The sequence below is a fragment of the Carettochelys insculpta genome, chromosome 15 (assembly GCF_033958435.1).
Source record: "Carettochelys insculpta isolate YL-2023 chromosome 15, ASM3395843v1, whole genome shotgun sequence".
In the NCBI taxonomy this organism is placed as follows: domain Eukaryota; kingdom Metazoa; phylum Chordata; order Testudines; family Carettochelyidae; genus Carettochelys; species Carettochelys insculpta.
The window spans coordinates 1,291,887-1,304,675 of NC_134151.1; the positions used below are offsets into that span (position 1 = coordinate 1,291,887).

At 49.7% G+C, this 12,789-nt stretch overlaps 1 protein-coding gene across 3 annotated transcripts in view; it reads left to right on the forward strand.

Annotated features, from left to right (window-relative positions):
* Positions 1-508: 508 nt before the first annotated feature.
* DIAPH1 (diaphanous related formin 1) overlaps positions 509-12,789 on the forward strand; it is a 128,329-nt gene continuing 116,048 nt past the window's right edge. Inside the window, exon 1 of one of the 3 annotated variants that reach the window (XM_075009907.1) lies at positions 509-697. In XM_075009907.1, the coding sequence (XP_074866008.1) occupies positions 593-697 (105 nt within the window). In that variant the 5' untranslated portion in view covers positions 509-592. The remainder of the gene's footprint in view (positions 698-12,789) is intronic. The other 2 variants (XM_075009906.1, XM_075009908.1) reach the window with 2 other exon arrangements.

A 12,789-nucleotide genomic window follows, 5' to 3' on the forward strand; every position in this document is an offset into this window, starting at 1 on the left:
CCCCAGGGCGCTGCTGGGCCCCGCAGGGTCGGGGGGTGCGAGCAGCCGGCTGGCCGCGCCCACGCTGCAGGGCCAGGCTGCGCAGGGAGGCCAATGCCGTGAGCAGCCGGTCCCGGGGCCGGAGAGAGCGGAGCCTGGTGCGGGCGGCCGTGGAGAAGGGCCCCCGCCCGCTCACGTGCGCTGGGGCCTGCAGCGGAGCACGAGCCCGGCGCGCTTCCGGGACGCAGCCGCCAGCCGGGCCCGCCCTGGGGCGCGGGGACCGCAGGGCACGGAGTGCGCTTGCGCAGCTGCGCGGCGGGGTGCGGCACGCCCCGCCCCCTCCCCCGCTGCACGGCATCCGCCGGCCGCCCTGGCCCTGGCCCTGAGCGCCGAGGCACGAGCGCAGCCCGGCAGTCAGCCGCCAGGGGGCGCTCTGCCCGGCGGGCGGGGGGGCGCCCCCCGCAGGCCGGAAGCGGAAGTTCCCGCTCATGAATATTCCGCAGCTCATTGTGTAGGCTAATGAGCTGCATACGGAATGAGGCGGGCGCGGCGGCTGCGGCGCGGGGCGGTTGGGCAGCGCGGGCTGCGGGCCTGAGGAGGCGGCGGCGGCGCCATGGAGGGCGGCGGGGGCTCGGGGCGCAGCGGCCGCGACAAGAAGAAGGGGAGGGGCCCGGAGGAGGCGGCGGCGCCCCCGGACCTCGGCAAGTCCAAGAAATTCGTGAGTACCGGGGCGCCGCCCCTCCCCCCGCCGCACCTGGCGCCACCTGCCCGGCGGGGCCCGGCTGGCTCGGGCCGGGGCGGGGGGGTCTGGCTGCCCGGCTGGCTCGGGCGGGCTGTGCCCGCGCGCTGCGGGGGTGTCCCCGGCCCGGCGAGGGGCGGCTCGGCCCGCCGGCGCCTCCTGCGGACCCGGCGCCGCCTGAGCGGAAGCCCGTCGGGCTCTCGGGTGCGCGAGCGGCTCCGGTCCGCGGGGGGCCCCGGGCGCTGCCGAGCTCCGCAGACAGGCACCGCGAGGAGCGCCTCGGCAGCGGCAGCGGGAGCGGCCGCGGCCGCGTCCCCGTCCCCGTGCCGGGCCCCGCTCCGGCTTTGCGCCGGTTCCCCCCAGGCCCCGTGTGCGGCGGGGCGAGGCGGGGTCTCCGCCTGGCGATCGCTCTCGCCCGGTAGCGCCGACCTTTGTCCGCTCCGGGCGGGGGCCGAGGGCAAGTCCCCCGGGATGGGGGTTAGCAGGAGGGGCTCCTGGGTAAGGGGATCTGCGGGGCTGCTGCGAGCTCCGAGGCTGCTGAAGCCCTGTGCGCTGGCGGTGAGCGGAGCGCCGCCGCCCGGGGGGGGAGGCGGAGCGGGGAGCGCAGGCTGAGCCGGGACGGGCAGTACCTGTAGGTTCCGTACTGTGCTCCAAGCGTGGCGCGCACTGGAGCCTGTGCCGAGGGGCTGGTCGCTAACGCTTGGGGGGGCTGGAAACGGTACCGCTTGGGGGGGTTTCAGCCTTCGCACCAGGCTGCGTTTCTTACACTATGAAAGAAGCTGCCTTCCATTTAAGGCACCACAATGGCAGAGTCTAGTAAGAACCCTGGAGCAGTTGGCATTGTTGCCGAAACATTCTGTACTATCATCTCCAGGTAAATTTAGGTATGAGTAGGGCTGCTTGATTCACCTGTTAAAATAGTAGACTAAACTGGTGCTGAATTCACTCGTAACAGTCCACGTTTTGCTCTTTAATCACATAAATGAAATGAGAAGGAGACATGGATCGGAGAATTGTTCTTTGCTATGTCACACACATGTAAAGGGGGGAAGCAAAGTGCCAATCTGTCTTCTGGATGACTCTGGAAAGCGATATAAGACAGCACCTTCAGTTTGCCTCTGGAGTATTTTTGGGTCTTTTTGCTTGGTGGCAAGCAGACACTAGTACCTGTTGATTGTCCCTGAATTTTGTCAACGTGCTTAAGTCTTTAAGTGGTTGGGCTCAAGTGAGTTTTGTGTGGGTATGAACTAGGATGGTGATAGAAGTGAAAATGGCATCAGTGTAGCATTCTTAAGCTTCACTTTTTAAAGCTTGTTGCCAGGAGCTGTATTAGTTTAATCTCTCATTAAAGCTGAGACAGAGAATTTTGCCATTAGCTGGAGATATCTTGATAAGTACCTCAATGTTTGCTCTGGAATTAAAGCACTAACAGCATATTTGAAAGTATGGAGTCACTCCATTAAATCAGTGTCCGGAAAATTCACAAGTATCAGAGAGGTAGCTGTGTTACTCTGTATCTTCAAGAACAACAAGAATTCCTGTGGCGTCTTACAGACTAACATATTTTGGAGCATAAGCTTTTGGGGGCAAAGACCCACTTCATCAGATGAAGTGGGCCTTTGCCCCTGAAAGCTTATGCTCCAAAATTTATGTTAGTCTGTAAGATGCCACAGGACTTCTTGTTCTGGTAAATTCAGTCAGTAAAAGAAAACGCAGTTTCTTGCGGGAGGTAGTCTGTCTCTGGAGCTCAGAGGTAGGAGGTTAGCAAATTAAATATCATGGTGGGGTTTTAAAATGTGCTGGGTAAATTTGTCAAGTAAGATTTGTAACTGTGGAGCTATTGGAATCGGTGCTTTACATTGCCTGGATCCTCTCCCCTGCGGCAGCGTGAGCCTGTGCTGGAACTCCAAGCATGCAGGGGAAGCTGTGGCTGGAGTGCGAATGCTGACTCCCCACTGAGCATCAGGGGCCTGATCAGTGCAAGCAGTAGAATTGATCTGACCCCTGGCAATGCCTGGCAGGGGGAAGAAGTGGCTGCATGCTGCAGGTAAATACTCTGTGGAGGAATTGCATCTCCTGCTGCTCCCATTGGCTGGAAGTAGGTCAACTGAGCTGTACAGAGCCATGTGTGACCGCTTCTGCCTGGACCCTGCACCCACTCCCTGTTTCTGTAACCTCCCTCCCAAACCTTGCACCCCATTCGTGCACTCTCCCTCCCGCTCAGACCTGCACCTCCCAGTCTTCTCCTGCCCCACCCCCCCAGGCACTTCTGCACCATACCACCTGCCCAGACTTGGTACTCCAACCGCAGGACACTCCCTGGCATCCCCTTCAGATGTACTGAACCCTCATTTTTGGCCCTGCTCTACAGAAGAGTTAATCTGGCCCTGGGGATAAGATGTGAACCTCAGCACATCTTTCCCCCCACATTTGGGGCTGGAGCTTGAGAAGAGTAAGGTGTGTGTTTTATCCTGCTTCTCAGTTTGGAGCCACATGTGTGAGGAATTTCCCCCCCCCCGCCACTACTTCTTACTTGGCGACCTGGTCAGAGAGGGTGTTTTTTTGGTTTTTGGTTTTGTTTTTTTTTTTTAATTCTCACCTGTTCAGCCATTGACCCAAAAAAGATTCCCCACACCTGGATGGGAGGCTTGTTCTGGCATAGAATATGTGAGGTCACAGAGTACATGACCCTGCTCTTATACAACTGACCGCCCCCCCTAATTCCTCCAGTAAACCCTGGAAATGCGTGATTTCCAGTTGTGCTTAACTTGCTCCCCCTGGTTCACCCCCTCCCCTCAGCTCCTGCTCACCCCCCACCTCTGTCTCTAGCTCACCGCCCCTCAGGCATGACTCCAGCTTAATCTCCCTGGCCCCAGTTCAACTCCCCTGCCGGCTCACACCCACCCACCCACCCACCCACCCCCTCACTTGTGGCTCTGGTTTAAACCCTCTGTGGCCTGGCTCACCACCTCCACACGCAGCTCTGGCTCAACTCCACCCCTCGCCCCCCTGCAGCCCTAACCCACCACAGGCTTAGCCCCTCCACCTGCCTCCCATGGCCACAACCCCCTGCCAGGCTTAATCCTCCCCAACTGCCCCCCACATCCCAGGACTTACCTTTCTGCTGCTGCTCCCCCAGCTGCAGAACGTGAGTTCCGCCAGGAAAAAAACAGACCCCACCACTTCCGTGAAATCTGGGTTATGCAAGGGTGTGTGGAAAGGAACCCCCACATACTGTGAGACCTTACTGTATCTGCAGAAAGAAAGAGAGCCAAATTGGAGGTCATTTAGAGAGAAGCAATCAGAATGATTAAGGCACTGGAGGGATTAATTTGAGGGAAAAATTAAGATTCTATAGTTGTTTGGCTAATTGACAACAAGGAGGGGGACTGATCCATAAGATTATGAAGGGTGTATGCAAGAAATATGAACTGTGATCTGTTATGGAGACAATACAAGCAACACAGCTTAAAAATGCATACAAAACCAAACTCCATCCCCTTGGCAACACAATATGAGAATATTTAAGATGGAGAAGCTTTTAAAAATCTACTTACTTTTCATGTATGCATGCTGAATTATGTAAATTTTCTTTTTTGGGAGTTAAAACAAAAACCTAGTCCTCTCTTTTTTTAAACAGGGGAGGCAAAAGAAGAGCAAATACCAGGAAACATTTGTTAGTGCTAAGATCTTGTAGTCTATGAAATAGTCTTCTAGAAAGCATCCCCTCTAATTATTTATGTGCATGAGCGGAATGAAATTTTGTTATGAGAACCAATATGGAAATGATATTCAACACCACGTAACATCCATATTGGTGAATTTTGTTATGTGCATTCTGCACATGGACAGTCTGTGACTGGGGTGAGGCTGAGGGGTTTGACATGTGGGATGTAGGCTTAGGATTGCTCTGTTTGGCGGTGCAGACTCTGGGGTGTAGCTAAAGATGGTGTTTGGAATGCATAAGAGGGCTCCAGGCTGAAGCCAAGGGGTTTGCAGCACAGGAGCAGGTTCAAGGCATGAGGTTGGGAGAGCACTCAGGGTTGAGGTGTGGGGTCTAGGAGGGAGCTAGGGTGGTAGAGCAGGCTCAGGCCCTGGGTTTGGGTGCAGTGTCTGGCAGGGAGTTAAGGTATTGGAAGGGAACCCAGGGCTGGGGCCAGGGCACGATGTATGGGGCCTGAGAGGGAGTTAGGGTGCAGGAGAGGTCTCAGGGTTGGGGGGCAGGACACTTACCTGAGGCAGCTCCTGTTGCGAAGGCATAGGGGAACAGGTGGCTCTGTGTGGCCTTTGCTGCCCTGTGCTCATCTACAGGCACCATCCCCCACAGCTTCAATTGGCTGCAATTCTTGGCCAATGGGAGCTGCAGAGGCTGAGCATCCAGGCCAGAGCAGTGTGACAACATTGCTTTCTGGTGCCCATGGCAGACTGGTTCCAGTTGGTGGTAGGGGAAGTAAGAGCATGGAACTACCCCGGGCCCCTTCCAGAAGGGGATGGCCACACAGGGATTTCATGGGCTGTTGCCAAGTGCCTCGGACTAAGGGGGTCCCTGTGGCCCAGTCTGCAGCTGCCAAAGCTCTTTTTGTAATCTGGCCCTAGCAGGGAGCTGCCCCAGCTGCAGGAGAGCCAGCCTTGAGTCCCAGTGTGGGACTCATTAGGCAAGTGTGTGATTGTGCATCTTACAGGGAACTGTGAAACCCCCATTGGTGGGGAGCACGTGAATTGTGCCTGATTCTGAGGAAAAATAGAGTAGGAAACAGTTCTGAACTGGCCTCTGAAGGAGGATGGGCGTGAGTCGAAAGCACCAGTGGGAATAGCTGCTCAGTAGTTAGCCTCTGTCCAGTTCTCTCTCTTTGTGATTGGGTGGTCTCCCTCACCCTGCCTTAAGATGTAGGGTAGCTGAGTGCCAGGAGAGCTGGGTCACTCCTTTAAGGCTGTCTTTCCACTTGCGTTTGCTCCACAAAACTCTTGTCATTTACGTGTGCTTAGCCCTCCCTTCCTGTGAATGACAGCGTTTTGTCTTGGCGCATGCACGTGACTGCTGTTTTGTAAGCAGGAGTGCTCTCCTGCGGGCAAAGTCACACTCGCCCTTTGGGGGTAGTAGCATTGTTCTGCAAAAGTGCTGTCTGGAAGAGGATTCGGCTCGTTTCTCTATGTCCTCTTGGCAGTGGTAGTTGTAGCTGAAAGTTTTTGTACAGGGCTTGAACTCCTACTTTCACGCTCTGTCAGTTCTAGTCAGCAGCTAGCTTCCCCTCAACTTGCTGTCCCTTCTGAATGTAACAGTGAACCCGCAAGTTATCTGGCTCCTTCAGCTATTATGCTGAGCAGTTAACATAGTTAAATTATCTACTTAAGATATCTTTACTTTTGAGTTGCAACCCCACTGACTTGCTTTCTGACTGCTGTTTTGGCATCTGCTGAATGAACTACTTACTGTTCTGCAGTAGTTCCTCTGCCTCCCTTCTTCTCACCTGATGCTTAGTAGAAATCTGTAGTTGGCCCCTTCCAGGTCTCTTTCCACAACTTGACATGGGCTAACCTAACCTCATCTCCGTGGAAGTATCTTTGTGTCTGACGACTCACAAATTTGTCTCTTACCTGTCTCCCACTGCTCAGTTTGCATGGCTGTCTGATAGTATTGCAGAGAGGCAATTGTGGTGGGCGGGATGCCAACTCTGCATGGATATGGCCCAAACTGACTGCCCCTATTTTTCTTTGGAAATCTCTGCTTTTGTGTGTTTTATATCACTGCAAGTGCCAACATCGTACTTCCTGCTCTGTGGCCCACCCCGACTACTCCCTCTGCTGTTTCCCACCCATCGAGACTGTTAGCATATCCTCCTCCACCACATCCAAAATCTGACCTTTCCTCCCTGTCTCAGTCCATTCCTTGGCCATCTCCAAACTGCTTTACTGCAGCCTTCTCCTTCTTTGCCTCACGTGTTCCCTGTTGCCTTTCTATTCAAAATTCAGCTGTTGTAATTATCTTCTTTGTCCTCTGGACGAAGGAAATGTAGAGGGTAAGGCATGAGAGGTTCAGTTTCTATTAAGAAACTGAACCATATTTGAAAAGGCGTAACTGCTAGTGTAGAGCAGATAAGTTCTCCTCATGAAGTCCCTTTACTGGTTTCCCCTGCCCTTACCCATCCAAAGTTAACCACTTCTGCTCTGTCCCCTCCAATCTGTACCTGTCCTAGTCCTGGTTTACCCTTACCCGTGGGTCCTTCTGAGTTCCATTTTACTTCCCTATGCTGTCAGTTCTACTGTCAGCTTCTCTGGTTTTTTCATGCCAGTCCCTTTACCTGGGCAGTCCTAGTTCCCCCACTTCTGGCTCCTTGTGTAATTGCTCTCTCGCTACTTTCCTAGCTTCCAGACATTCTCTGTTTTCCCCCCCAGCTTCCGTTCCTAGTCTCCTGGCCCAGCTAATCCCAGCCTCCCCTCCTCAGAGTTCAAAGACTCACATACAGCCCTGTTGGAACTTCTCAACGAAGAGGTCACAAGATTTTTTTTTTTCCAACAGTGTGAAGCAATGTATTTTCCCCTAGTTTTGTTTTCAGAAACATCTGAATCATTTGGCTGAAGCTTTCAAAAAAAAAATAGCCTGAGGTCGATACTTGACATATTCAGACCACACTGTTAAAGTTTGGCAAATTTATGACCAGTTCAAAACAGGATCTTATACTGGAGATGCACAATCTTAAAAACAGGCAATACTGCCAGCTCTGCATATCAAAATATTTGTTTTAAATCTGCTACAGCACCTTTCCACCTCTGGACTGCAACTCCCAGAAATCTCTGCTTCAGGCATCTGTGGTGAGAACAGTGGGGTGTGTACCTTAGCTGAACCCACAGAGTGCAATGGCATTTTAATAAGTGAAGAAAGGGTGTGGCCCAGTAAAATAATTTACGTGGCAAAGGACGGCTAGCAAGTGTGGTGTTCTGAAACCCAAATGGTTCAGTTATAGATCTACTTCAGCTTGAGACAGGCCAGTAGAGTACAAAATATAGACCAAACAAACCTGTCTATATGGTGGAGGTTTTGTGAGATAGTCATGGGAGAATTATTTACACACACAAATAATGCCCGTGCTAGCCATCTAGTATGATGTTATGCTGAGGGAGAATGGTGTTGCCAGCCATGCTTGGAGTAGGTCTACTTCAAATGGTGTAACAGTGTGATTATCTGCTTTGTGCTATGGGGAAGATCTTGTAGTATTGCTTGGTATGTTGACACACACAACAGAAGTTGCAAATGGTAGCACACCAGAATACACTAGCGGAGAGGCAACCTATAGATTCTTGCTCTGTGGACAGTGCTGATTACCTTCTATATACTCAGGCAGGGCCTTCAGCTTTTTTATTTGTCATTTGTCTTTGGTTTTTGTTTTAGCATCTGGTCCTCACTACTGGCTATCATAGCAGCAACAAGTAGCTAATGTGTCTATTCCACATTCCCATCCTGCCTCCCAAAACCACATTGAACCAGTGCAAAAATTAGACAGTTTATACTGCTGTAAAATCTGTTGCCTGTTGAAAAGAGTGAAGATGGGATAGCATATAAGAAGGATAACTAATTGCCTATCCAAAAAAGAAGTGGACTCTGTTGATCTGTGTATTATTCATTTTCTTACTTAGTATAGCTCCAACCTCAATCCTTCAATGAAGTTGTTTTGGAATTTTCACTCTGTTGCACCACAGTGCATGGCTCAGGGAGCTTGCTGTAGCGTTTGTCTAGTTCATCGTGGAGCAGGGCCGGCGCATATGGGTGAACTACACGGTCACATAGGGTGCCATGCTTTGAGGGGTGCCAAACTAGACAGAAACAAACTTTAAAAATTCATATTTCATCGCTTAAACAAAAGTTGCAAATATTGCACTTATAAAAGTCAGAAGTTGTATATTTCACATTGTGGCACATGCCTGTGTGTATATGAATACAGTGAGAGTGTCATGGCATAGCTTCAAAAGAACGACACCTGCGTTTGCTGCCTGAGGGTGGTGAGGTCTGGCAGTTCAGTCATTCTCAGTAGCCCAGTGTTAACCAGTCAGACAGTTGAGTAAGTGTTGCACGTGCCAAAGGTGTAACCATGTTAGTCTATATCCGCAAAAACGAGAAGTCCTGTGGCTCCTTATAGACGAACAGATTTTTTGGAACATAAGCTTTTGTCATCAAAGACCCACTTCATCAGATGTATCTGACAAAGTGGGTCTTTGCCCACAAAAGCTTATGCTACAAAAAAATCTGTTATAAGGTGCCACAGGACTACTTGTTGGTTTTTAAATGTTTCATGGCACTTAGTAAAGGCCGATCAGTGACCCACAACAGCTGTTCTGCTGTGTTACAAGTTGTGATCCCAAAGATGCTGTGCCCATGAAGAGTTTGTAATGTTTTGGACTTGGAAAGTTTGGTGAGACACTTTAACAAGATTGTAAAAGGAGGATCGCCAGTACTTGTAAGATTTATTGCATATTTATTGTAGACTATTACTGTAAAAATAGTAGTAAAGCCCTGATTTTTCAAACAGCTGATTGATAGTGCTAACAAATACCACTTAAAATACACGTTCCTTCCCATTCTAACTGCAGTTAATTGTTTGATAACAGAAATATTATTGTTTGATACAAGAAAGTTGTAGATGTTTGCCCTATATAGTAAATAATTGTGTTAGGATTAATGAAAAGTAAAAAGATTCAATAAAATATTTTTTATTTTTACATTGTTTATTTTGAATGCCAAATAAATAAAGGTAAAATTTGATTCTCGACTTCTCATTTTTATGTATATTGAATGTCCAGGGAGAGGTGCTAAAGTCATACTTCGCCTAGGGCACCAGTTTTCAAACTTCAGTGGTCATTGCCACCCCCACATAGCCAGTCCCTGCATTTCCCCTCCCCAGCACACTCAGTCCCAGGTGGCTCCTGCACCCTCCCGCCAGTCCTCTGCTGTGCCTTCCAGACCTCCCTCAATCCTCTCCTGTACCCTACCTCCTGGCCAAATGCCCCACTCCCAGTTCGCTCCTGCATCCTCCCACTCTTTCAGAATGTCCACCCTTAGCCTGCTCCTGCACCCTCCCTCCTGGCAAGACCTCCACAGCACCCTATCTCCCACTCAGACCTGCACCCTGACTCCCATCTGTGGCACGCTGAGCCCCTGGTTTTTGCCTCACTCTGGCCTGAGGGAGGCCCACAATTTATACTAACCCTGAGTTAAGCATTAATCTGGCCTTTGCATAGGCCTGAAACTTGGTCTTCCTTGCCTCCTCTCTTACCCACTTCCACAGTGGGCCTGGAGTGCCAGGAGACCGAGGTATCTCTGGTGGAGCTACGTCGGGGGTTGGGGGGTATTCGTGGGTTTTTTTAATTTAATTTATTTTAATTTTTTTTGGTCCCTGGCTGATTTTTCTGTAGATCAGTGGCCCCGACCCAAAAGAGGTTCTCTACCCCTGCCATCAATAGACAACATTGGAACCTTGTGAATATAAATTAATATTTTATTGTCTCTTAAATGAAGTTTGGTAAACTACCATGATAACATTGTGCTTAATCTGTTTAATGAGTTTGATTATTATTAATTTCCTTATTTGTTATACCCCTGTCCTTGTGGTATAGCTTCAGTAGCCTAGCATGAATAATTTGGTTTTTAAGGTATTTAGAGATGAGCAAAGGCATTTTGTAGTCATGTGGCTGGCTGGTGGGCCATGGAAAAGTTTGCATTGAGTGGGGTGGGCCGTGGCCAAAAAGTTTGAGAACCGCTGACCTAGAGCAGGGGCAAGCAAACTTTGTCAGGCCCCACTTTTTATCCCTGCAATTAGCAGAGCCCCCCAACCCATTTAATGTCATCTAAACTGATGGACATTCTGGTTATGTTCCTATAGAAAAAACCCTTTTGGTCTGTAGAATGTAAAAATTGTATTAATCAGTATATTAATGTGACTGTATCTACCTAAAAACAGTAACATATTTCAACATGTTTAATGAGATGGATGAGCTTCAGACCCAGCAGTTGATTGTGCTGTGCCCTCCTTATGAAATATCATGCCCCCTGGGGGGCCCTACCCCTCACTTTGCTTACTCCTGGCCTAGGGCACCAAAAACCCTTGGCCAGGCCCTGGGCAGAGCAAACAATGTTTTGATGATAGGGCTGTGGTTTCCTTACACCTGGCTAATCACTTTCATCACAAGGTGTCTGATGTCTAGGAAGTGATAGAGGAGAGAGTCTGGTTTGCAAGAGGTGATCTTTTAAGCAGGGCTGAAGTCTTAGATCTTATCTGCACTAGTGGGAGCAGAGGAAGTGTCAGTTAGCGGGTAAGGTTAAGGGATAGGCTTTTCTACTGTCTTTAACTTGATGTGCTAATTTAGGTGAAAAATACAAATTTTGTCTTCATTAGGTTTTAGCTAACAAGTTAAAAACAGTTCTGTCCTAGCTAAGACACAGCCATAAGGCATTGGGGCAGATGGATTCTCAGGGAGAAGAGTTGAATGGTGTACTGTTTAGCTTAGTATGAAAGGTCACCTTGGCCTTGTTTATGGACCAAGACACAGGTGTAGCCTTCCTGGCTTGCAGGCTGAGCATTCAATAGAAAAGTGAGATCATGTGGCAGGAATTTCACCTGTTCTGACTTCAGGGAGTGGCACAACACTGATGACGGAGGGGAGGCTGCTGCTGCTTCTGTCACTTGTATCAGAGAGGGTAGCTGAGTTGTATCTTCAAAAACAACAAGAAGTCCTGTGGCACCTTATAGACTAACATATTTTGGAGCATAAGCTTTTGTGCATCTGATCGTCGGGTCTTTGCCCACGAAAGCTTATACTCCAAAATATCTGTTAGTCTATAAGGTGCAACAGGCCTTCTTGTTGTTTGTGTGTTGTGTTTTCTTTACTATTGACTTTCCAGAGGGTTGTGCCTCAGGGAGCTAGCTAGTGGGACGGATGCAGGTTGTGGTAATACAGTGAAGTCCAGGATTTAAAAGCTGGTAAGTCTTCAAACTCTAAAATTATTCATTAGCTAATTGAATAGTTAATTATTAAAGTTCTTATCTCTCAGCACAGAGGTGCTTTGCATTCTCTCAGTCAGATGTTTCTGATTAGGGAATCCTAAACTACTTGCAGCTTTTCTTGTTGAACTTTCCCAAGAGTTCTGTTGCCTTTGATTGAACTCTTCCACTTCTCTACTCCAGGGCAGAATTTGAGCAGCAGGACAACGATCACTGCAGATTGCTTTCATTCCTTGACACATGCAGACAGTAGACTGAACATGAAATGCTTCAACTAGGAGCATAGCACTGTTAGCTCTTGTTAAGAGTAGGAAAAATGTAAATTAATATGTTAGTATGTAGTAAATACACCTTTTTTAAGTGTAGACATAGTTGTGATGTCTGTTCTGAATGAAGTATTTCTCTTCCCTCAGCTGCTCACTATGCAGTGGGGGTTTCCAGGTCATGTCAGAATTCCACTGAAGCACCACTGACAATCTCAAAGGAAAGATCTCGTGTGTGTGTGTGTGTGTGTGTGTGTGTGTGTGTTTCTGTCTTCCCTCATTCTGCTATACATCTGGCTTTTTTCTTTGTCACTCAGTGGGTTCTTTATTTTGGGAAAGCTGAATGTGCTTGGCGCCTTTTCTTGTCTCTGTTGTTAGCTCTGGTCTGAACTGGAGACTTTCTACTCCAGTGGTGTGCAAAAGAAATTTAACTGATCGCCAGAGGCCCCCACCTTCCCCCTGCGAGATTACCCACCAGAGCTGTGTGAACTGCCTTGGGCTGAAGCTGCACCATGCTCGTCACCACATGAATGCAGCCCGCCAGGGCCAGAGGAGCCACCTCCACTGCTGCCACCAAGTGCTTGTCCCACCACATAGTGGGGTGGGTGCGTGGAGTGGCTGGAGGGGTGCCCCATGTGTGCAGCTCTCCTGAGCCACATTTTGCCACATTCTGCTGCCCTGTTCGCCAAGTGGCCAACGGGGAGCATATCGAACACTGTGGTTCTCCTCCATATTCCTGATTCTGGGTGTGGCTCTAGCACAGGTGGTGTTTAGCTGTTGTGTTAATTGTAAAGCTTTTACTTGTTACCTGTGGATT